The sequence below is a fragment of the Rhynchophorus ferrugineus genome, unplaced genomic scaffold (genome assembly GCF_030347505.1).
Source record: "Rhynchophorus ferrugineus isolate W39M unplaced genomic scaffold, kcgeb_rfMv2 rfM2, whole genome shotgun sequence".
NCBI classification, from domain to species: domain Eukaryota; kingdom Metazoa; phylum Arthropoda; class Insecta; order Coleoptera; family Curculionidae; genus Rhynchophorus; species Rhynchophorus ferrugineus.
Window position 1 is genome coordinate 35,730,645 of NW_027472581.1, and position 26,347 is coordinate 35,756,991.

The 26,347-nt window shown below is 29.5% G+C and overlaps 2 protein-coding genes across 7 annotated transcripts in view; one reads left to right on the forward strand and one right to left on the reverse strand.

The window, feature by feature from the left end:
- The window catches only part of LOC143190739 (tripartite motif-containing protein 2), a 130,050-nt gene that overhangs the window by 33,564 nt on the left and 70,139 nt on the right, over nucleotides 1-26,347 (forward strand). For 2 of the 6 annotated variants that reach the window (XM_076395281.1, XM_076395282.1), the window contains exon 1: nucleotides 10,632-10,863. The exons of 2 other annotated variants lie outside the window; for them this stretch is intronic. Coding sequence is in view for 2 of the 4 variants with exons in the window: in XM_076395279.1 (XP_076251394.1) it covers nucleotides 10,838-10,863 (26 nt within the window). In the remaining 2 variants the exon portion in view is untranslated. Of the gene's footprint in view, nucleotides 1-10,579; nucleotides 10,864-26,347 lie in introns of those variants that run through there. 2 more of the 6 variants (XM_076395279.1, XM_076395277.1) reach the window with 2 other exon arrangements.
- Nucleotides 21,972-26,347, reverse strand: part of LOC143190747 (protein FAM117B) — a 79,762-nt gene continuing 75,386 nt past the window's right edge. Inside the window, exon 8 of the mRNA XM_076395295.1 lies at nucleotides 21,972-22,122. Within this exon, the coding sequence (XP_076251410.1) occupies nucleotides 21,987-22,122 (136 nt within the window). The 3' untranslated portion in view covers nucleotides 21,972-21,986. The remainder of the gene's footprint in view (nucleotides 22,123-26,347) is intronic.

Consider the following 26,347-nt stretch of genomic DNA (forward strand, 5'->3'; position numbering starts at 1 on the left):
CGGATGGTTTGGATTTGGTTTGTTATAAATAATTGAATATTCTACAGAGTGTGTGTAAACATTGGTTTATTTCAACAAATATTTACGGAGCCATTAAACTAATAAAATTTAGGCTTTAATTATGTTTTGAATTCAATGAAATTGGGTCAGGTCTGACTGGCACTACAATATGCATTGTTTAATGGAGCGCATATTAGGTGTGGTATTTAATCATAATGGGTTTCTAATAGATGGCGTTATTGATGCTTAGTAAATTTTCTGTGAATATGTATTTAAATATGTTGTAACCGATAAATTTTGATCAATAATTTTGAACAGAAGGAAATACAAAGTTTTTTTATCATGTTAATTCTAGTGCTTTGGTTTATTTGAATCGTTTGATTTGCTGCGGGTTATCCAGTAGCTGCGTTGTTTCCACGTTGATGTTTTCTAGTAACCTTATTTCATATTTTATGGAGAAATCTTGGATAAATTCGTAGATCTTCGTTGATGACATAGCAATACGTATAGGTAATTAATTGAAGAACTTTGTTTTAACATAGTTAAATTATTATTATTTGGTTTGATGTTTTAATGCAACCCCCATATTTGCACCCCAAGTCCAAAAGAGGTTTTATAATTGACTGATGGACCAATCTCTTTGATCTTAGTCCAAGTTAGGTTTATTTTCCAACCAACCAATAAGGATCTTTGATTTTGAATCTGATCTGATCTGCTTTTTTTGCATTGTGAATGTTTATGTTAAAATATTTGTTAATACTCTACAATTTGTTGAATATCTAACTTTAGTTACTGCTAGGGAAACGTCATAGGACTTGTATTGTCTCAAGCGATGTAAAAGTTTCCCTCCAACTATTAATTCATTTTCATTGTAGTTAATAATCGATACTCGGTGCTTTGCTTTGCTCAGGCCATTGGAAGGTTTGTATATTATATTGCAAATAGACGTTCCCGACTAACTTTGTTTGTCTGGAATTTTGTGATATGCCTTTTTGTGGTTCTCTTGATTTCATCAGTGACAACCAGTATCTGAAGGTCTAGGTGTAAGTAATTGGTCCTATAGTGTCTGGGTGAACCTACAATAATCCTTAAGTCTAATAATCTTGTATACTAGTTAACGCTGCTACTCGCGGAACATTCTCATAATTGCATTCGGTAGGTCCATATATGTTTTAATATTTGCTTGCTTAATAATAATTTATTATGTACTGATAATTGTGATTTTCTTCCAATTGGTCAATACATTTTCCGATATTTCAACTCCAAATCTCTCCTTTTCTTTTTCTTTTTGAAATTCTGTGGCTTAGAGCTACGTTGTTTCCATATGGAATGATATTATTACTTATTGTTATTGGTGTTTCTGTGATCTGATATATTTTCATATTATATTCCGACTGTAGCTTCTGTGTAATTGGAGTTAAGACAGTTATTATATCGCATTAAAATGTATTAGTTTAAATATATAAAAGATGGTTTCTTGGCCAATTAATAGTGAGTCTACTGTATCGATATAATGATGTTGTTTTTGGTGCTATTCATGGTTCGTCGTTTGATCATGCTGTACCGAATGGCAAGCTAGTATCATTCATATCTTATACAACGTAGTGCTAGAAAAAGAGAATGTTTTCGATTAGTTTTTCATTTAAATTATTCAACTGGCATTATTTCGTGACATGTTCATGTATTTATATACATATCTTTCTGAAACCATGAAAATGTGATCTAACTGTTGATTCATTTTCATTATTGTTAATGATACTTCTTAAAATTGGATGTATTTAGGATGTCTGGGTCGTTTTAATCGGATCATCATTATTTCTTGTCGTCTGTGTCGATAAATTAAATAAATTAAATAAATTTGTCTTGGTAACATTGTTTTTCTTATTGTTTTAAGACCATTTTTCGTATGGAAAATATCTGTATCTTAACAAAATTATTCTGTAATTATCTGGATTTATACTTGGATTATGACTTTTGTATTTTGAATGTTTTGTTCAAAGATAAACATACGTTAAACAGTAGGTTCAGTCAAGATAAACCATAGTTGGAAAAAGGAGACTAAAACACATTAAAAAACATTTTTAATTTGCTAAAAGATACGTTGACCATTAGATACACTAGGAGCTTTTTAGTTTTATGAAAAACTATTCCTTAAAAATTAAGCAATATAATGACATATTCTATATATTGTACATAATACATTGAAAAACGTATGAGAATAAACAACAACATTTTTTCACATTTTTAAAATAACCAGATTTTTTTAATAATAAATAAAGGTAATTACAATGATGTGATAATTATTTCTAATGATGCTGATAGTAATTAATCATTATTTATATCCGTATAACATAATAAGAAATATCGAACGCAGATACTAATAAGTATATTAAAATTTTAATTACAGGACTATTTTTGTCACTAAAATATTTGTCAAAAAATTAATTAAGTAAAGAGAAGTATAATTATAAACATTTCAAAGTATTATGCTCACAATTTAATATCCAGTAATATTTGTTTGAAAATTGTAAGTTTATTTGTGTCCATTGTACACCTTGTATGTTTTCTTTTCATTTCGGATGATTTCAGGCCTGAAACACGTTGCTATTTGAATCAGCTGCGCCTATTATGTCCCCATTCAGTGTTGTCAGATTTACACAAAGTTTTATCAGCACCTATTTATTTATTCATTTAAAGGATCGTATACTTACTGATTCCTGTATTTAATGGCAGTTTTTATCAATAACATTTTTTAAAAAATTATATTTAAATTAATAATTCCACATTTACTTAGTACATTATTTCATTCTTAATATATGGTACGGTTTAATTTTCTAAGTTACAGATAAAAGTTGTATGGTTTTCTTTGGTATTATGTTTTGAATGAAAATAATATTGAGATGTTCTGGTTGCCAATGGACGTTTTCATCTGTCAGGTAATTCAAAGAAGTTTAAGAAATCTGAACATAATGAAAAGACTACCTTTCCCAAAAATTCCCAACTATTGAGCGGCAGGATATTTTATAGTTAAAAATTTTATAGTTAAAAAGTTTATTATTTTAGTACGGTAAAAACCTATTAGGTTGGAATATCTTGGAAATACGATCGGGAATTGTATTTCGAAATGTATCGATTGTTTTTGTTTATGTGTAAAAATATTGAGGAAACATGAAATATTACGTTAATACTAACACAGTGGTTATTTGGTTATATTATTGAAACTGTATATAAACTGTGTTCTTATTTCTGAATAGAAAAATTAAATAAATTAGATAATTTTTCTTGGCAACATTAGTTTTCTTAGTTTCATGACCACCACTAATGTAAAAAATATGTGTATCATAACAAAATTTTTTGAGTTTTGTATTTTAAAAGTTTTAAAGTGTTCAAAAACTGAAAAACATATGTGGAATGTTATTTTTAAAAATATTATCCTTTGCTATATCTACAGTCGCTTTAATCTCGGATTTTTTCATAAAAATGTGTTGCCCCAGTGGGACTATGTAATATAGATTGAATAAGGGTTTATTGAAAGAATAATAAGGTAATTATCTGGACTGGGCCTAAAGTTTAACGTGGGCTCCGAGCCACGGTCCTCAGAATTAAGCCTACCGACCTGCGAGTGACCAACTTTAGAAATCATCCCAGAAGACATCCGGTCTTACCCACCTGGTTACTGGCGTGACTGGGATCATTTTTCTTGTTGCATTTTACACTCTTGTCACAAATTTTAAACAATCACAAACATAAATTTATGACCATGCCCCAGCAGGATTCGAACCCGCGGCTATGGCAACAGTAAGAGGACCGTCCTATCGCCTTTACCACTGCGCCACTAAGCCGGCTATTATATATATATATTGTTGCACATTGTGCAACATAACTACATTATTGCTGAAGCTGGAGGTTGCTTTCATTAACTTTCATTCGGTGATTCTGTTTGTAAATTTAGATGATAATGGCAGCCCTGTTTCTCGTTCTATTTGGTTGTTTCTGAAATACCAAGGGATATTTAGAATCATCCTCATCTTATTTTGGAACACAGTTTCTCTTATCTTAGTGGGTTTGAGGAATTGGTGATAGCATGACCATTTTGTATAGCTGCCGAAGTAAAATTCTTAACATAAATAGTAAATAAATAAACAGTTATAAACTTTTTGTGGTCCTGGAATGGGAACCTTTTACATAAGTAACTTGGTTTCGGTAAGGGAACGTTTACGATGTAAAATTAACGCTTGAGCTTTTTTGATGTTATATTTAACTGATCTTGAAGCTTGAGGCATAGGTGTTGTGCGGCATATAAGAGACAATTGGCAGCTTAAAAGAAGACAGTGTCACCTGCATAAAACACACATTTTACTGTTTCAAATTTAGCGATATCTGCCATGTGGATATTGAGTAGTACCAGTGATGAACCATGTTTAACAATAGACTGTATGAATCGCCTTGAGGTGCTGCAGATACATAAAATTGTGTTAAGTCACGAAAAACTTTGGTAAAGGTCATACACAAAAAAAATCTTAGCGCAAAAGAAAACGTAGAATATTTGAACATCTAAAAGTGTTTCGGTGTTGGGAGAGGGATCCAGATAGAATGGAAAATGTTCAAAACAACTTGTTAAAAACACTCAAAAAAATATGGATATGATGACAGTGTTCTGAGCAATTGAAAACAACAACGCTCAATGTCTCCAGACAATTCCAATTAGTGAAGTTGGTATTTGCTGCAGCCAAGTCTTGTTTTATTGTCAGGGAGTTGCTGAAAGAATAGAAGTAGAGAGGACTCCTCATGTAGGAAAAATTTAGAGTCAAACGAGACTAATTCAAACGTAGTTTAGTAAACAAACAAGGCTTCATTTAGGAAGGTGGCCTATCCGGGAGTAATGATGCGCCTTAATGTTTTATCTTCAAGAAAGTCCTAATTCAGCTGATTCAATTTTCATGAGTCATATACCACTGAAAGTCTATATGCCAAAAAGAGTAGTATGTATTAAGGGAGGTGTTTGCCAGTTGTTTGTTTTTACACCTTCTTATGCCTAGAGGATATGGGACCCACAGGAAGCAGACTAACTTGCCTTTAGTCTGAATGTTAAATCCTATTTAGCTATTGGCGCGGCGTTGCTTATTAATTACAAGAGGTAGCTAGACAATCGATCTCCTTTGCTTTGAATGGAGCCTTTATAGCCACTTTCATTAAAATCGCTAGTCCTAAAATAACCAAATATATATGATTTGTTTATCGACGGAATGTGTTTACAGAAAATAACACTTCTTGGTTTTAAACTTGATGTTTTTTAACATAACGTAAATGAACGAATAATAGAATATGGTTTAAATAATATGAATGTATGAACACTCTATGAAGACGTATTTTCTAGATTTTATTAGAATGGATTTAGTTTGGATGACATATTGTTCCACGTCTTTTCACGACACTTTATCTAATTATCTAGATTTTGATCCTTTTTTATGCATTTTCTCTTGTTATACTTTTAACTTTTAATTTTTACTTGTTACATTTTTGATTTATCTTTGGTTACATATAATTAACACATTATAATTAACAAATCAAAAATATAACTATAATATAACTAATAGTTCTATCTCATTTAGTATAATTACTTCTCATAAGTCATCCTAATTCTATATTCGTTCTCTTCCATTCTTATTTGCTCCATTATGGCCCTAAATACTTTTCTTTCCATCATATCATGTTTTTAAGAAACTTAGTGAGCATTTATTCACTTTTTAAAATTCTTGTTCTACAGTGTTTCGAGTCCTCCTTCTTGCTTTTTCCTCTGTTGTTAGTTCTTCAGATTAAATGTAAGTATAAATGCAAGTAACATAGAATGTTAAATTAATACAGGAATAATGAACGGAGAGATAAACAATATCTTGAAAATTTATAGTACACATAATATTTGACAAATAAAACCCCGATTTTTATTACATGTTTTGACATTCATATTGATGTTGATCTGAAATGAAAAAGCACGTCAAGAAAAAGCCGTAAGAATAAAATAGTAAACTTGCATGGACTTAATGGAAGAAAGTTACAGCAGGTTATACTGAAATCAGTGTAGGACGTATGATATTCAGCTGTGAAAAAATCCAGTGAAAGCAACATTAACATTATCAAATGCAATCTGTTTAAGAGTTTCAAAGTGGATAAATGCATATCGATTTATAAGAAATAGCGATCTTGATAAATGCCGAAGCAATTCAATTGTATTAGACGATTCATGTAATAATTAAGATTCACTAAATTTTTAGTGATGTAAAAAGTATTTTGCTTATCCAACCAATTGGAAACATACTAACGATATATATGGCAAAATTGGGTTTATATATTTTATTAGAATTAAAGTAGCGAAAAAGGATAATTTGTTTCTTAATCCAAAGTGTTATCATAAGTTCTATATTATCCTAGAACTAGAAGTTGAAAATATATAACTAATTTGATATTAATATATTATAGCGTAATGTATAATTAGTAAAATTAATCATATACTTTTGTCGGAATAATATTTTACATATTGTGTGATACGAGCAGGTTTACAAAGGCATATTAAAAAAAAGTGATGTAAAAAGTATTTTGCATATCCAACCAATTGGAAACATACTAACGATATATATGGCAAAATTGGGTTTATATATTTTATTAGAATTAAAATAGCGAAAAAGGATAATTTGTTTCTTAATCCAAAGTGTTATCATAAGTTCTATATTATCCTAGAACTAGAAGCTGAAAATATATAACTCATTTGATATTAATATATTATAGCGAAATGTATAATTAGTAAAATTAATCATATACTTTTGTCAGAATAATATTTTACATATTGTGTGATACGAGCAGGTTTACAAAGGAATATTAGTCGCTTCACCTCGTCGATATATAAGGACTCGCATGAGCTGATACTCATCAGGATGAAAATATACTAGCTTATGGTTTTCCGAAAATATGGATTATTACTTCTTTAAATCTTTTAAATTAATGTTTTATTTTCATCGCTTTCTCATTCTATTTCTAGAATGATTAAATTTGATTTATGAAAGTATTATATTTTTAAATTGGAAATGAATTTAAGAAAATGTGTCAAAACATTCTCTATAAAAAATTGTTTTAATATAGAAGTACGAGAAAATTATTTCCAAATTGAGCAAACCAACAGATGGCAAAATGTTATATACTTTAGTAACAAGAAAAAGCATTTGGCAATTAAATTAGTTTTAATATAAAAATCGTGTTAATATAAATTTATGATATCATAAATGATTATCACAAATTGAATTGTAAAAGAAAAACAATACATCACTCATTTTCACATAAATAACTCCCATTTTCGGACATCTTCATATGAATAGAAATGCAGAAGAACGTGGAAGAATTTCTGGTCTGTGTTGTTATAAAGTTTTTACAGTAGTTCAAGACAATATTTTAATGCAGGAGAAAGCAGCATCTAGGGTTGAGATAATAAGCCGAATCGATCAAACTGCAGGAGATTTCGCTTCTTCCAGATTGTGCGTGTGAAAGAGAGGAAATATTAAAATCAGGAATAAAGTTCATGTTTCTGGAGCATTTATTTTTCCAATTGTTTTGTATGATACAGAGATTTGCATACAGTTATAGTTTGATATCTATAAGCTTGAAATATTTCAAATATGATGCATTCAATTCAGGCATTCGATTAGGGTGGGACAAACTGTGGAGAACAGATCTATAAACACTAATCACGTTGGTTTAGATATATTTGTCGCATGAAAGGTGAACAAAAAGACATGAATTAATGTTATTGATAGTTACCTAAAAAACAGGATAGTCTACAGTGATTAGGTGGCACCAAGAGCATCGTATTGGTTGAAACACTATCGACGAGTACCAGCAATTGATCGATGATGATGATGATGATGAGAATATTCTATATAATTAAATCAACATTAAAATTTTTAAACATCTAGACCAATTTTGCAAAATGTTACAGAGATGAGAAAAGTCAAATTAAACTAACTTACGTTCTTTATAACAAACTTATAACTTAATTTGTTTATATTAATATTGTATAAAGAATAATCTCTCAGAATATACTAATTAAAACTGAATAAAGCAAATCATTTTAACAGGTTCAGTTTTGTTAAAGCAGTTGTCAAGGTGATGACGTTGATGCGATAGTCGCGGGTTCGAATCTCGTTAGTTCACGGGTGTTATATGTTATATAGATAGAGGTTTATAATATAGATAAGGTTATCTGCGAATCTCTATAGGCAAGGGATCAAATTTCATTAGATAATAATCATCTCATTCACGCCAGTAGTATCGGTGATAGATCTAAAAAGAACCAAAATTCAATAAAAATGAACTCCAATTGTATTTTGTAATATAAAGCACGCTTTTATCCTTATTGAAAATATGCTACAGTCGTCAAAAATACTGAGGTATTTTTATTTATACGGTTTTTTCGAGCCATCAGTTGTAGAACTTCCATAGCTGAAACGGCCTATAAAGCTGTTGCCAATTCAATTTTAATTCTTCAATTAATCTAAAATTATATCTTTGAGGCGATTTTTTGGTTCAAGAAATAGTTAAAAATTCAACGTAATTGAATATGGCGAACAAAGCGTTTATGGAACGATATCAAACGAACTTTGTATGAAACAGATGAATCGATGGTGTCTTGTAATTAATACTAAAGAATATTTCATGTTGACAATTTGGCTTGACGGAATGAGCTGATAATGAACACCACAACAATATTCACGTCTTAGTAATTATTGATCCTAGTAGTATTGTTGCTTATTTCTAGGTCTTTCCGTTTTTTGATTTATTCTTACTATATGTTGTTACTGTAAATTCTATAATATCTTTGTTATAACAATAAAACAATATAAACATATACTATAAATATTCTGTTAAAAGTCCTTTGAATGAATTTGTTATCTTATCTATAATAGATGTTTGTTTTGTGCCATTGAAAAAAGTTGTTACGGGGAATGTGTCTGTAACATTATAAACGGAAATATTAAACGCTTTAAGTCACAAATGGTCACATTTTGAGCTTTCTTTTTTTAATGATTTAGAAACTTAAAAGCATAATTACTTTAAAATGAATTGTTTCATGTTGTATATAATTCCGTTTAACTGTTAAAAGTATTCTTTTCAAATAATATGATACTAGACATTAATCATACACATTAATTTATCTTAATATGATTATGTAATCTAATTTTAATATTTTGTCTTATTTTTACAATTAGGTAATTTACTTATAATACTTTCTCTATAATGAAAAACACTGTTGATTATTGTATTAATACTATGAGTCAATTTTCAAGATATTTTTTGGATTTTTTTTTACTGATAACGTGTGTACAATTTTTCATGCAAAAAATGTTGCTGAATTAACGTAGTAATTTTATATATGCATATATACAATATTTTTATATATTGGGACATTAATAAGTTTTCGTTGTATCTGAAAATTATTTCAAAAAAATTAAAAAATTGTAAAACACTGAAATTATTATTGAGAATATCTTGTAGTCGGCGAATTTTCAGCATGTTCACTGGCATCGATCATAGTAAATCGGAGTACTGATAAAAGGGATAATATCTGGTGAATATACACAATATAATGCTATTTATGTGTATTCATGTTTTATACTTAACTCAAATACATCAGCTGCTATAGGTAATAATCCCTTAAAACGGTTTAACCAGTGCACCTTTTCAGCATATCATTAAGAAATATCGAAACCAATATTGCCCCATTTTTACAGATCGGTTTACGTTGAAGCCAAATAGAGTACTCACAATAAGCTCCCAACAATTCAAATAAACTCATTGAATGTTCTTTTGTTTTTTTATATTTTCGTGTTTTGTTGGCGCTAAACTTGACATCTTGTATCGACAATATATCTTCTGCGAAAAATATTAGCCCAGTAATAAATGTAATGCTATCAATATAGCTCAAGTTACATTAGTTATTCCCTATATTTAGTATATCTAGGATTAGTATATCCCTTAAAATTAATTCACAATAAGTAATAAATAATAATTAACCAACCAAACATATTAAATTTAATCATCAAGCATTAATCAAAGACGTTTATTGTTAATTTCACGTATATCACACAATATTCGAAAAACGGTTTTGGTTCATCCAGATTTCTTTTCTTAAATTAAATTTAAGATATTAATACTTCTTTCTTATATAGTCAATTTATCCATATATTTTCATTATTTTATTTTAAATATTCAATTTAATAAATAAAAAGCGATATTTCCATAAATTTGATGATATTCAGTTCAATAAAATTACTGCATTTAATTACGACAAGCAATAAAAACAAAATTAAGACAAACTAATAAAAAACTTTATTCTTTATTGTATATTAGGATTATCAAAATATAAACACAAAACGATAGTTGCCAAATTAAATAATCTATACATAAACAGAAAAGTATTTATTAATAGATTTATTTCAGCATATTACTCCAGGTACGCACTAAGCCGGTTTTCCAGTCAATATTGGCAACGTCGCGTATTACACACGACGCAAAATTATTCTCTGACTGCCTCCTCTATTTGAAAACAGCTGACGGTTGCAGACCTCCGTCAGGTCGCTAGCCACGACAGTTGAAATTCGAGCTTGGTGTGGTTGTGTTGTGCCGTTCGGATACGTCAAATAACACTTTCGATTATTCTCTCGTTATTTTTTCGGTATTTACTTGGTGTTTTCGGGAGTTCCTAAATTCATTGTCACGATAAGTGTTTGTTTACAAAACATTTATCGTTCGATCGCACAATCGTTCACTCTTCGTTACCTCGAAGAGGGCCATGGATGGATTGAGACTTGCTATTCAGTAAGTTAAATCTTTTGTTTAAAGCCAAACGTCTATTTTAAAAATAAACATTCTATTACATCATGTAAGATTTCAATCGATTTTAATAGAATGAGAGGTTAATGTTATTTACCTGTTTTAATGTTTACATATCTGCATTGTTTTTTTTTACCATATCAGTTGGGTAATGCGATTTACTGCGTCATTTTGCGAATTTATACCTCAAATAAGTCTATTTTTTCTTTTACAAATTTCAGTATCCTGACTTTTGTCATTTGTCTTAATAAAATATACGGCAGAGGAAATTCGACATTTATGTATTTTAGATTGACATTTGGGTGATTTTAGTATTAGGTGAACAACTTTTAAACTGTTATAAAATTATTCAAATAATAAGGATATTCATGTTTATATTTAGGCTACATTCAATGTGGAAACAAATCTCCCCTAGCGTGAATAAAACTATTATTATTAGATCATTAAGGTACAAATCGGTAATGAAAGATATGCTATTTTATAATCTTTTATAACATTAACATACTGTAATGTAATTATAATATTATTATCGATATATTTTGTTGCATCAAAATTACAACTTATTTGCCAATATTTCCTACGTATGATATTTAATCTAATAATGATAAAAATTAATTTACTAATATATTTATGATCTGTCTAATTATTGGGAAACATTATTGCAAATTTCTTATTTTTAGTGTGTATAGGTTAATATTTTTAATTCACTACATTTCTTCAATAATATGGATTCTTACAAAACAATCTGTTACCAATACAATATGTTAATATAATTTGTAAATTCAATGTATGCTTTTCATACATATGATATACGTCCGGAAATGCATTCAAATTAAGTTGATCGTCTCGATAGGCGTTTGTTTACTCTCTTGATTTCATGTTGAATTCGTGATAGTTACATCAAGGCGGTAGTAGATTTGCTGTTACCTGAAATCTTGCGAGCATTACGTCAGAATCAATTTCAATCTATTTATTGACACTCGTTCTTTGCTTGTGTTGAATTCTATTTGTGCATGTGCGTTTCATTCAATAAATAATCTTTTGGTTTCCGGAGAATGGTAGTTGCAAAATAATTTATAAGTCATGTCAGACATAAGTTTTATGCTAAACAAAAAAGAATTTTAGTAATATAGGCGTTACTTTGAAGAGATGACATAGTGAACAAACAAATTCAATTATATTAAATGTTAAATATTTTTGGTACAATCTTGGGTGCGTTGGATCCTATGCAAAAGTGTTTGTGTAATTTTTGTGTATGTAAATATAGTCAAATTTGTCAAGATAAGACATGAGGAATATGTTTTTGTGTGGTCGTTTATATATAACACTTCTGATTGTTTCTTAGGTCAGATTCAATTCTTTTCCCAAAAAATAAAGTTGGCTTAACAGGATATAGATTTATATTTACAATTTTATAACTCTGTAGATATTCCTTCTGTAAAATATGTAAGCCATTTATACCATAAAACCATGTACAGCACATAACAGGTAAATTGAAAAGTCCCCGGCCTACCATAGTAAAATACATTTTTTTGGCAAAATTAGTTTTTTTATTCAACATAATTCCCCTCAAGGGTGATACACTGATTATAGCGACCCTCAACTCTTCGTTACCATTTTTGTAGTATGATTTGCCCCTTGCTTCAAAATAGGCCTCAGTTTCAGCGTTCACCTCTTCATTTGACGAAAATTTCTTCCCAGCGATCATTCTTTTGAGATTTGAGAGCAGGAAATAGTCGCTGGGGGTCAGATCTGGAGAATACGGTAGATGAGGAAGCAATTCGAAGCCCAATTCATGGATTTTTGCCATCGTTTTCACTGACTTGTGACACGGTGCATTGTCTTGGTGAAGCAGCACTTCCTTTTTCTTCAGATGCGGCCGTTTTTCGCCGATTTCGCAATTCAAACGGTCCAATAACGCTATGTAATAGTCGCTGTTGATAGTCCTTCCTTTTCCAAGGTAGTCAATGAAAATTATTCCATGCGCATCCCAAAATACAGCCGTCATAACTGTAAGCCGACTGTTCCGTTTTCTCACGCTTTGTAGCGGGTTCATCGTGTGCAGTCCACTTGGATGATTGGCGATTGGACTTCGGAGTGAAATGATGAAGCCGTGTTTCATCCATTGTCACATATCGACACAAAAACTCGTGTTTATTACGCTTGATCATCTTCAAACACTGCCCCGAATCAACTCGTCGTTGTTTTGGAAAAAGGTGAACTCGCGCGGCACCCACTCTGAACAGAGCTTTCTCATACCTAAATATTCGTGAATGATATGATGTACGGATTCAATTGATATCTTTAGAGTATCAGCTATTTCATTCAATTTTAATTTATGATAATTCAAAAGCATTTTGTGGATTTTTTAAAAATTTTAGTCGGTAAAAACCTCTTTTGGGCGTCCACTGCGTTCACCGCCTTCGGTGCTCATTTCACCACGTCTAACCTTAGCATACCAATCCTTGATGGTTGATTTTCCTGGGGCAGTGTCCGGAAAGCCGGCATCAAGCCAAGTTTTTGCTTCAACTGTATTTTTTTCCTTTCAAAAAGCAATATTTTATCAACACGCGATATTCCTTTTTATCCATTTTTTTCACAATAACAAAAGTTTCTTTACTCAAAAAGCTATAATTCACAAACTAATGATCCGACAGCTGTCAAATTTATACAAACATCTTTTGAGGATTAGAGCTAACTAAAAACATATGGATTTAAATCTAGTAGCGCCATCTATGTGTCAGGCCGGGTAATTTTCAATTGACCTAGTTTACTGTAACTCTTATTAAGCACTAATTTTTATAGTTCACTAGATTTTGATTTGTAAGCGCATCTCAAAGCTGTGATCATTATTTTCTCAATAAAACTCCAGTCAATAATTTGTTCAATTCTAGAGTGTTAATAGCCATAATATGTAGTATCACATAATGATTACTTGTGATCATAATTGTAGGCTAACAATAAGGCTATGTTATAATGATATGAGGATCATATCATTATAATATATAAGAATATATATTAGGGATATATGCCATTTCTCAAAATCTTTGAAATGAAAAGTCACTCCTAAATAATAATTACAATATTATCATAATTTTACTGTCAAATACTATTGGTACAGTGATTGGTACATTGGTCATCCTACAAAAATGTAAATAATTTAACGCTTACATATTAAGTTATCAAATACTGATAATTTCGAGAGTATAATTTAAAAATAAAGCGACTTACATATTACATCAAATTACCATTTTTGGAGTGTCATTGATATCATCTTCATATTAAAACATTTGATATTAGACAAAGAGTACAACAGAGTGCAAAGGTTTTGTATTTCTTATTATATAATCAATGTTACCAGTATGCCAAAGCGATATATACCAATTTCTGTTAAGGGAGACATTAGAGGCAAGTTTTAAACAACTTAAACAACCGCTATGTCTAGATATATCCCTCATTATATCTTACAGTCTAATATTCGCACCAGAGCCATAGCAATTGCGCGGTATATATAATTTTGTCCCGTCTGGACAGCTTGTAGTTGTACTAAAATTACTTGTGGATTTCGTCTGTACCTTCATTCACCAATTGTCCTTTTGAAATCTTCTGAATAGCACTGCTTTTACCCAAATTTCCAAGGTATATCTCCAAATTCCAATAATCTGTGGCCAAAGAACTGAGCTACTGCATCTACCTTTGGTGATCGTACACCCTGAACTGTAAGCTTCTGTTTAAACTCCAGTAGACTATGTTAGTTCACAGATACTTAAATCCGCCTTGGGCGTCTTTTCGCCTTAAATTGCTTGTGCAGGAAATCAGAGTGTTTTTCAAAACATGGATGTTTTCTAATGTCTAGAGGACTGTGAACATTTCGAACATTGACATTTCGACGTCATCATCGTACAAAATTCACCATTCGATATTTTAAAGCAATCTGTCACTCAGTTTATTGTGTTGACATTTGTTTTTCTGTTACTTATGTTTCTGAATACTCAGACCTTATTTTGGAGAATTACAGTTGGTTTGGATACAGTCAGGCGTTGTGATAGTTGATTGATTGCGTGCGATATATGGGGCCTACTTTTAGCAATTTTAAATTCCAAAAATCTTCAAATAAAACCAGTGTGCTATATATTAACCAGCAACTATTAAATAAGATTGATATATCAGTTAAAGTCAAAGTCAAATTAATTATTCATAAACTTATTTTAATTAAATAGACCCTAATTATAATTATTAATGCCTTCATAACAGTAATCTTTTGATTTATTTATTTTTTTGATAATGAAACACTATATTATCCGGTTATATTCATTTTTTTGCTAAGGGTTCTTTGACCATAACAATATACATTTAATATACAGCAAATGCCATAAATAAACTGAATTTTAATTGAATTTACGATAATTTTCAATATATATGCACTATTTAAATTCAAGAATGTGGCTGAGAAAGTGTTAATGTGTTCTACTTACAATTACTTATTATCAGAAATATATTCATTATTTATGTTTGACGTTCTTATCTTAATGATGTTTTACATCTAAAATGAAAAAATGTATTAATAAATAGATTTTGAATATTTAATCATTATGCCCACTAACTTATGTATTCATTTCGTTCGAAGAATAGAATTAATGTTAGAGCTTCAGAATCAAAGATTTGGCAACATCGGAGAATCAAAATCTCTCGACCGGTTTAGAATATCGCCAACTCAACAGGTGATATCCAATCGAATCCCTTGAATATTAGGGTGAGCGTCCATTATTTTATCCGAACTTTTTATACTCAATTTATATACAAAATGTTCATTAAAGTCAATAATATTCTAATAAAATATTCCTTTAAATATTAACATAAGTTAAAAATGCAAGCTTATGAATCTAATAATATATTGTAAATGCTGTTTTATTAATTACCTTACTTTTTGGCTGTTGGACAGTCTTGAATCAGTAAGAGTCACATTTAGGTATATTAAGTTACGAATAATAATAAGAGTATGTAATGTATAATCACTGCTAAGAGTTATTTTCTTTTTTTATGATGTTTTTGCCTTCAATTTATAAATATAAAAGTTCATTACTTTTACACTTTAATCTTAAGAGCTTTGTTCATATCGATTTAATATTTAAATATATATAATGAATGTTTTTTATAGAAAATATTTTAGTATGATTGTAATTGAGTTTGAGCCCTTGTTTTACTGATATGCACTTTAATATTTTCTTATGATCTATATAGATGAGGTGGTAAGAGATATACTGGTGTAAGTCAAATTTTTTGGACAAACAAAATTAATTTTTATTCAAAATATAAGTTTTCTAAGACAAAATATGCAAAATACCGTTTTGCTAAAAAATTGTATATATTCAATATATTTAAAGGAATCACTTGGCTTATACTAAATGTTTCTTAACACCTCATTCCATTTATTATTATTGACTTATATCAATAACATCCCGGAGGTTGTTGAATAATCACATTATTTTATATATTTTGATTAAATTATTTATTTAAAATTTAATTGTATTTATTTATATTTCTATATTAGTAAAAAGTATTAGTTAAAAATAAAAGATAACATAATAATGATATCAGATTAAATAAACAAGTATTAAGGTATTTTCTGTTACTATAACAATTGGTTAATTGTGCAACTACAATATAACGATGATAAATAGTTGATAATTTTTGGCATTATGCTATAATAAAGATAATAATTAGTCAGTCATTCCTATAGTTTATAACAAAATATTAGGGATCTGAATAAGTCCTCGCTTTTCATGACAATGAGTGTTAAAAATAGATTACTATAGATTACTATTACTATAAAAATAGATATCTACTGATAACCATTACTGTTGCTCTCTTTGGCCAGTCTAAAGCGGAATGGTAAGCGGAGATGTGGCCGACATTTTAAATTATGTTGCTATATTCCTGCTAAGATTTGTGTTCAAACTTTCAGTATGAAAGAGGGACGTCTTTTAAAAGAACTCATTTTCAGTTTTCTTAAAAATGGAAACAGCTACAGAACTAAACAGAGTAACCCTTCTGTTTCATTGAATTGCTTCCAAGTAGGCATTCATGGGTTAAGGGTTGTTACCTTCTAATAAAGCAAATGACTTTCTTTTTAGTTCTATTATGGTTTTGATGCCAGTATGATTGAATCACACTTACATCAAAATAATTTTTAAACGCCTGAAAAAATTTCAGCATTTTTCTTTGAATAAAATATAGTTGTGGTAGGTCTTGTTGGACGAAAGAAGATTCATATCCTCTAATATTACGTAAGAACAAGAAGACAATTTGAATTATTTCATTAATATAAGTTGGTCAAAATTTACTTTTTATTGTTTTAAGTTTATTTAATCTACTAATTACGGTTTTTACTCTTGTTTTATTTTTATAGTCACTGTATATGCCTGCTTTAGCCTGGAATTTTTCGAACACTTGACATTTATTTACTTTAACAGAATAATAGATGCCCCACAGAAACTACCATAAGTTTTGAATACGTCACCACCAAAGTTTTTATGACAGACATATCGAATTTTCTACCAGTTTTGTTTATTTAAAGTACACCCCTGGGGTTAAACTGTTATGACAGTATATTATTCTTGACATGAATTGTTTAAAAAAATCTTAATTTTAGTCCTCTAAGTACACTATTATTGGTTTCATAAATTATGTGTTCTAATTAAGTCCTACTGATATTGTTTTTTAAACTTAGGAATTAATTCTTATCGGTACCATTTATTTGCCTTAATTTGCCTTTTTAGCATATGATTTATAGCTAATGATGATTCTTTTACCCACCACTTTTGGTATTATTGGTGGCTATACTGATTGATTTAAATAAATTCGCTGCTGGGGCCCATGAAAATATGTGGAAGCTGATAGTAGTATTTCAATATTGTAACTCAGTTATCATGGTTGGTTTTAACTGTTTAAAAAGTGATTATTTTGATATGATAAAACTAAGACTCTACTTCGTAAAGAAGACTACAAATAACCAAAAAAGAAAAAAATTTTGAAACAACGCTAGCTTGATGACTAATTTGTTCTAGATTCACTTATAGTCTTACAGTAAATTTTAAAGAATGAATTTAATAAAAAAATAGTTTGCAAGTAGATCAACTATGATGATGTAAAAAGCAAAATAAAATCATGAATTAATTCTGGAGAATGAGTGACCTCGGAGTAAAGTGTTGATGCTCTGTATGTGATAGAATCAACAAAAAGTAATGTATATTATGACCTACTAATATTGCATGAAACAGTTACTGCTGAACATTTCGAATGGAAAACTGTTAAAAATAATTTAGCGCTCAACACCTTTGGAGCTTAACAACACATTAGTGCCTTTCCAGTATGTCATAAATAAGAGTGAAAAGGATACATCAATGTATAAAAGTAGATGTAGAAAATGATTAAAATTATTTTGATTAACTTATAATTAAACGTTGCTCTTAATTAATTTTTCACAATAAATGCCTATCCAGGTGAAAATATGATAACTAATAAGAGGTTAACAATTTTATGTTATAACAAAAATATATAGTATAACTCCAATGTCAGTTTTTGGAATACTTAACTACCATACCAAATATAGAAAACACATATGGTGTGAAAAAAGCAGCCTTGAAAATACATCTGCAAAAAGTTGTTGTTAAAGATACCTATAAACATACATTCTTAAGTCTTAAGAGTGCACGTTCTAGTAGTTATACACGTTATTACGTTGAAACTTAAATAGTCATTAAAATGTTTGGTTTAGTTTTTTTCGGTATAATTATTTAGTCTACTAGTTATTGTTGCTTAATAACAAATACATACAGTGATATGTGTTACAAAATTAACCCTTGTGAAATATTGGGCATCAGAATTATATAAAATCATTCCTGTACACAGTTAATATTGTGTGAAAACGCTAAGGCATCAATAGCTTTACCTTGATTTCAAAACAAAGACGACATTGCCAATCACTTCATTTAGTTCCGAATATAGAGAAGACACATTGCTTATAAAAACAACAACCTTGAGAACACAGCTGCAAGTTATTGTTCAAAAACACTTATAAAGAAACACGTAAATTCGTTATATATTTCATACAATACCATTTGTTGCTGTATATGTAACTTGCTGACATCATTTTAACAAATCGCTTAATTATTTTCTATAATATTGTGATGAAATACATCGAAGTAGAAAGAAAATATCCTATATTTAATTTCATTGTTTTATATATAAGAACGGTTTTTTAACTTTATTCGATATTAAAGCTGGCCAGGCTGTCGTTTGTTTCCACACTGTTAGGCTTATGTTTCCAGCCGAATCTTTCAACTTCTTATTTTATATTTGATATCTTTAAGGATCTTTTCGGTAATTTTACAGTCAATATCTAGTCACTATTTTTTCTATCTCTAAAATATCGTCTAAAATATGACAAGTCTTTTTAGCTAATTTTTTTAAACTGCAAGAGGGAAATATCAAAGGGTGTTTTGTATAACATCTTGGGACTGGAGAAAAATTATGTTGATCTTTAGTAATTTTTTAAAATTATTACTCTTAGTGGTTCACAATCTGCCCAGTAGGCAATAAGCATTAGAATTATAATATAAACATGACGTGTAGATCACTTCATTAAATGATCTCCTGTGTAAAATATTGTTTTAATTATTTAGTCTATTGTAAATGTTATTCTAAAATTTATATGTCTTATAACCAGATCGGATGGTGTTAAACGCTTGTAAAATAATACATGAAATTAATGATATAGAGCGTAGGTAAAATACATTATAAATTCCTTAAAATTCATATTATTCCTAAATATTATTTTTTCTCTTTTTATTTGGAATAACAGCGTAAACTGACTAGCAGTGTAAACGTTTTTACCAGTTTCTAGTTTTTTAAGCTAAGAGAAATGTCTAATAAATACTGGAATCCTGGTTAGTTCATCAAACATCTCTGAACGTTTTAGCTCTTTAGTACTCATTAGCGATTGAACTAACACGAAAGTTAGTTGAGTTTGATACGTTATAAATTCTTCATATAACTTATCTGTACTTCATATACCGTATATATGTTGGGGTTATATTTATATTGTGTTGTAATTTTCGAAATTGTTTGAAATGCCATAATTTTTCTTATTGACGCTAATACTTAAGTTCGTCTTATTATGGTATAGTTGTAAATTAAATTTTATATTATTTTTTGCTATCTGCCTGTTTTAATTATATTTTTATTTTAGTTTTAGTTTTATACCATTTTGATCTAGTATTTCTAAGTAGTCTTGCAATATGCAAAAGATAATTTGTACTTATTTTGATATTAATGTCACAAAATATTACAATAGAGTAAAATTCAGTGTATGTTATATACCTTTTGCTTTATATTTCATTTTCTGGTCCAATTTAAAATAAGGCTTTTAGTTTTTGTAGTATCTTTTTATCATTTGTAATATTTTATATACATACATATTTTTATTACATGCCCTTAAGCACCGTCCTTAATCTTTCGTCACCTTTTTTGATAGTTTATTTTACTTAAGTCAGCTTTACTGTGTGATTCCAAAAACATCGACATGTCTCATCTGTTGGATTCAATTTAAGAAGTAAAAAGTTTCCTGTAATAACATTTATTCAGCTTAATACTCAGATAGAATATATCATGCCGGTTTGGTTGGCGTAGTGATAAAGGCGACAGAATGGTCCATCTACTGTTGCGATAGTCGCGGGTTCGAATCCTGCTGGGGCATGGTCGTAAATGTATGTTTGTGATTGTCCTACGCACAAGTGCAAAATCCAACAAGGAAAATAATCTCAGTCACGCCAGTAATCAGGCTTGGTAAGATCGAATATCTTGTGGTATGATTTCCAATGGTAAGTAGTGGGGCAAAGTTTTGCTTAGTTCAATCATTGGCGGCGCTGACAACATGAATTTGATTGGTTAGTTTAAAATAGTTATGTAGAAACCTGTAAGGAAAATACTTTGCTTTGATTGGTCTGCCATTTCGCCTGATTACTTTGTGAGGTCACATTTATTGGCCAATAGTATTTAAATGAAAATCAAATATAATTTTTTAAATTAATTTATTAAAATAAAATCCTGTACAAATATACATAAGTGTAAATAATATAAATATATATAAACAAAAAGCAAGAAAAAAACAATTATGAACTCTATTCTAGACAAAATTAAAATATCTATAATTCTTCTATAACGCCTTCCCATATTTGTTTAGTGCCATCAATTATATGGGATCTATTAGAGTTCTAACTTATCTTGATATAATGAAGGTAAACTTTAAATCCTTCCCTGTTGATATTGCATTAACTTCATTAAACCAAAAATACTATGGATTGGGCAGTTGAAACACTTCATTAAACCAAAAATACTATGGATTGGGCAGTTGAAACACTAAAAATTTATGTGTTTTTTAAAGATATTTAGATTTTAGAGTATTTAATCTGTGGAACTACTTAATATAGAATGTAGACAAATATTGTATGTTGTCTCTTTTTCAGAAGTTTTGTTAAATAGCCTGAAATAAGACTAAAATATTAGACTCTTGTTTTTCTCAGAGCAAAATTTTCTGGAACTGAAAACATAGACTCAACTGGTGATTTAACAACCAAGTGGTACTAGATCTCCCGTTAAAAAAGAATATAAGTTATCTAACATGTTCATCTTCTTCACATTTTTCTCCTGGAGAACGATGTGAAACAATTGAAGTGATGATGTACCTTTTTAAAGATTTCTCGAACATACTAGGTGAAGGATGCTGTTTCTACCTCCATGACCTCTAATAGATCCAACAAAATTCTTTAAGCAATCTTGGTGTTTGTGGTTGTTTGATTTGTTAAACAAATGTAGTTATTTGTAAATTTAGACAAAATAGATTTCTTTAAGGTAATAAATCCCCTAAAAGTAGCAATTAAATTTTTAATTGATGGCACCGTAACAAATATTTTCTTAACAAGGCAATCAAATTTAAATATACAATAGCTCTACTATAAAATTATTGAACACTGATTATTCTAAAAAGTTAAAGTATTACAAATATTTTAGGATATTTTACAATTAAAAGTAGTATTTATTACTACTAATTATCCAGTTATCTTAATTATTACCTTCTTGTAAGACTTCTTTATGTAGAGACATCTCACTGACAGCATACAAACAACTTGGTAGATTAATTGAATTTTATTACTACTAACATCTTCATAAATAGGTTTTGATTTTCTGTAAACAAATAATATATAAACAGACATGTAGTAGATAGATAATTTTATATGTGCCTGTTAAAAACAATGTTGGATATGCATTTACCCTAATACCTGTTCGTGAAGGAAGGCTAATTCTAAATTTTTCACTAAAATGTCCGTGACAGACACCATGACGTTGATATATTTGCATTGTGGTTTATTCAGGTAACTTAGTACTATTTACTTGATCAACCCATTATTTGGCACAGGAGCGAGATTATTCTTTGGGAAACGATGTCTAATTTCCGTAGTAGATTTTTACCTCGGTACACTACATCTTTTACTACACTGACGCATTGTCATCAATTTTTATATTATTACTCCATAATAATTAATGTAAAGCAGAAAATATGCACAAAGTAAAACGAAGATTTCTTGATCTAAGCAAAAACCAAAACCTTCAAACAACAAACTTAAAAATGGACGCCCATAGAAAATGCTGACTTCACACAATTTGATCGACCAATCACGTTCCATGTTAGTGGCGGCACCAGGAATTTAAACTAGCCAATCACAATTTGCGATCGCAGCGCTACCGTCGATTGAACTAAACAAAATATTTCCCCAAGGTCGCCTATACCGTGAAATTTCTATTTTTTCTATGATGCCGAGGACCGTGGTTCGAAACCCACGTTAAACTGCAGGTCCAGTCCAGATAAATCCCTAGTTAGTAAAAGGAGACTTTAAAATATAAAAAAAAGAATATATCATATTTTTTATCAGGCAGTTTTAGATTACCAACTGGTGACGTTTTTTATTGAACGTAAAATAATTATTTGTACACCTAATATAATATATAGTTATTTTAAAAAGTAGTTTTAATTTAATATAATTTTGATCTCGAAATTATATTTTATAATGGGATCATTTTTGAAATTTTAAAATTAAATGTGCATGTGATTAGAGTATTTCTGTATCTATTTTATGACTTGTATAATCGTATTAACACAAGTAATAGGAAAAACATTCCATCGGTTGAAATAAATAATATTTATCATAATTTGAGGGTCGAATATAAACAGATCTGCAATAAGGAAATGTATCGAATTTTTAAGGTAAATTCTGTGCATTATAAAACTGACTACAGCTTTTATATTTATGGGAACAACCTTTTCAGGTTATTGCTCTTCTCTTAACGTTTTACGTCAGTATCAGATTTGAAGTAAAAACAATGTAAAACATTTTGTTTTAACTGTTTTACTAACGTACCAGTTCTATTCGAATTATTCTCCTTTGCTGACATTGGCTTGTGTTGAACTTGGCATTGAATTTCTTTAAACCTATATTGTCAATAACGATTTGATGAATAGTAATTTTTGGACGATATCGTTACTAATTTATTCACGGCCATCTTTAGGTTGTCTATATAGACTATGAATCATGTGCATTATTTACAACTGTTACCTTATTGTGTTAATTGCAATCTTTAATGTATGATTGTCATTGCTGATTGCATATTGTGTGTATATGTTTAAATTGTAATTTAATCGCTATTGATTAAATGTTTATACGTTTTAATTGAAATTATTGTAAATATTATGGTTTAAGAAAAAGTAAATTCGTTGTTTATTCATGTCTTTTAAAGTTGATTTATTCATATAAATTTCAAATATTAATTAGTGATTTATAGTCCGTTCGATAAAACAGTAAAACTCACGTCATATACATTCATGATGTCAAGACGTCGCGATGTTGCCGCATTAATTTAGAGGGTACCGTTTATAATATATTAAGACTTATATTTTGGATATAAACTATATATAAATAATCTCAAATTTATCCAAACTGTGTGGATTTGAATTGTTTCGGATTACTTTTCTGACTAAAGTTGTCACTTAACTGAAAGCATTTTTAGTTTATTGAGTATATAAAGAATAATGGACAAAAGTTTATTGAAAATCAACTGAACAGTGTTTTGAAAATGACACTTTGAAGAAAATATCTATGAATAATTGAGCTCTTATTTATTCAAAATCTGTGTGTTGGGCCATAATCTATATGAAATCATCACAATATACATAGTATTTAAGACAAAAAAGATATTGCTGTTTTTATTTGTAGAATAATCAGTAAATAATATTAAGAGTTTCATAAATCATGTACAGTTGTAGTATTAACTGGAATTTCAAATATAGTTGTTTGAAATTGTATGGTTTGGTTGTGGTTTTTACAATAATAATGTTTTTAACATTTCCTTTAGCGATAAGGAATTGACGAAATTATATTGTAAATAAATATTTGTATTTCCCATCAAATTTTATTTTCGTAATTATATTGTATATATCAACTTTTATGTATATTTGTTATAACCAAATAATTTATTTATATATATTTATTAATATATTTAATATAATCAAAACTGGTGACTGTAGTAATAATTTTTTATAGTAAATAAAAGTTTTTAAATGGAATTGTAAAACTGTTTTTCTAATAAAATCAGTCTAATCAGTTTTTGCTTCAATTGAAAATACTACGTTATTTGTTGTGTTATTTGTTATATTTTGCTTATAAATAATTACTACTAGTACCATAATTTTATTATAGTATTAAAAAAATTATTTTGTTTTACTAGTATTTTAAAATTGTAGATTTTCTCAATCACTGTTGGAAGTGTTTAATTTTGTCGTAATCCGTAATGAAACGATTGACATTTTCTGCAGTCATGATCCATTAACCAGATTACGGTATTAGATGATTTATGTATTAATATTTCATAATTATATTTTCAATAAGCAATTTTATTTCTTATATTGCGTATGGAAGAAAGGACTTTAAACTTATCAGTTCTAATTATTCTTTTCAGTATTATCTATAATTTTTGTTTGTTTTTTTTTGTTCTGGCCTAAAACCAGGCGGCGGAACGCATGACGGGTACCTGGTCAAGGAGACTTGCCCTGCAGTGTCAAGTTGGACCGGTTTATGTTTGACTGCCTCTGGGGTTACCAAAATACTAAGTCGAAACCTCCTCACACTGGAGCCCTGTTGGTAGCTAGTGCTACTGCATTAAATTTGGGGATATGGCATCCGCTGATCGGGCAGCTGTTATTGGGCATGAGGACCCGGCAAAATAACAGATAGTGAAACCAACTATTGATTCGCGAACTTGAGTTCACACACGACTGGATACTGTCGTATGGGGCAAGAGTTATGACTGCAGCGACAGTTGAGGTCGTTTCAGCCTGGAAAAAGGGAGGTTGGCGGTGACGCGGTACTAAGCTCTCAGCATGTCAACCAGGTTGCGAACAAGCGCTTGATTTCTGGAATGTCAGTTACCCTATGAAATTGATTATTTCTGGCAAACCATAGAGCGTTTAAGATTCTCCTGAGGAGCTTATTTTGGAAAACTTGAAGCCGTTTCACCTTGTTGGGTGCGACAAATTTGAAGTAGATATTAGATCCGTAGAGGAGTACGAACCGAATTAACAACTTGTAAAATAAGCATTTGATGGAGATAGAAAGTCTGTTAGAAGAGCAGATCAGAGAAGATAGCAGGTTTGCTATGCTCGAACCTTTCTGGATTGCTTTCTGGATTTGGGAATGCCAACCGAACCGTCAGTCGAAGTGGAGACCTTAGTACGTGAGGTTATCAGTATTATCTACAACACACTATATCTATATAACATTTCCTGTATGTTTATATATTTTGCTTTTATTTTATTGATTAAAGGAATTAAAATCCTTTATCCTTTATTATTTTATATTAGATATATGTTTGTTTATTTGTTTTATTCAACATATACAATGATACACTTAAATGTATCCAAAATATGCTTTATTGAAAACTATGACCTTTATTAGTATTTAATCAATTTATGCACAAAATATTCTCGTGGAAATTATTCATCCCAACTTCAATATTTTGTGTAAATTATCTTAAAGATAAGCTTCCGTGTCTATATTCAAGTTATCGCTCCATGGACTAATATTTGAACTATTTATATCTTCTGAAACAAAGTCTTTATTAACATTTAATTGATTGAGTTTGTTATTGTGTTAAAATCGTATTGAAAGCATTGAATAAACCATAATTTTCATATTATGAATATTTGTACATAAGAAATACTTAATTTGTTTTAAACTTAGCGAAGGTTATTGCGAACATAGCGACACCTAGTTTTTAGAAGACGGGATCATATTTGTTTTTACTTAAATATTGTTTTTGTTGTTGGAGTGAGTAAATATTTTAAAATATATTCTGCAAC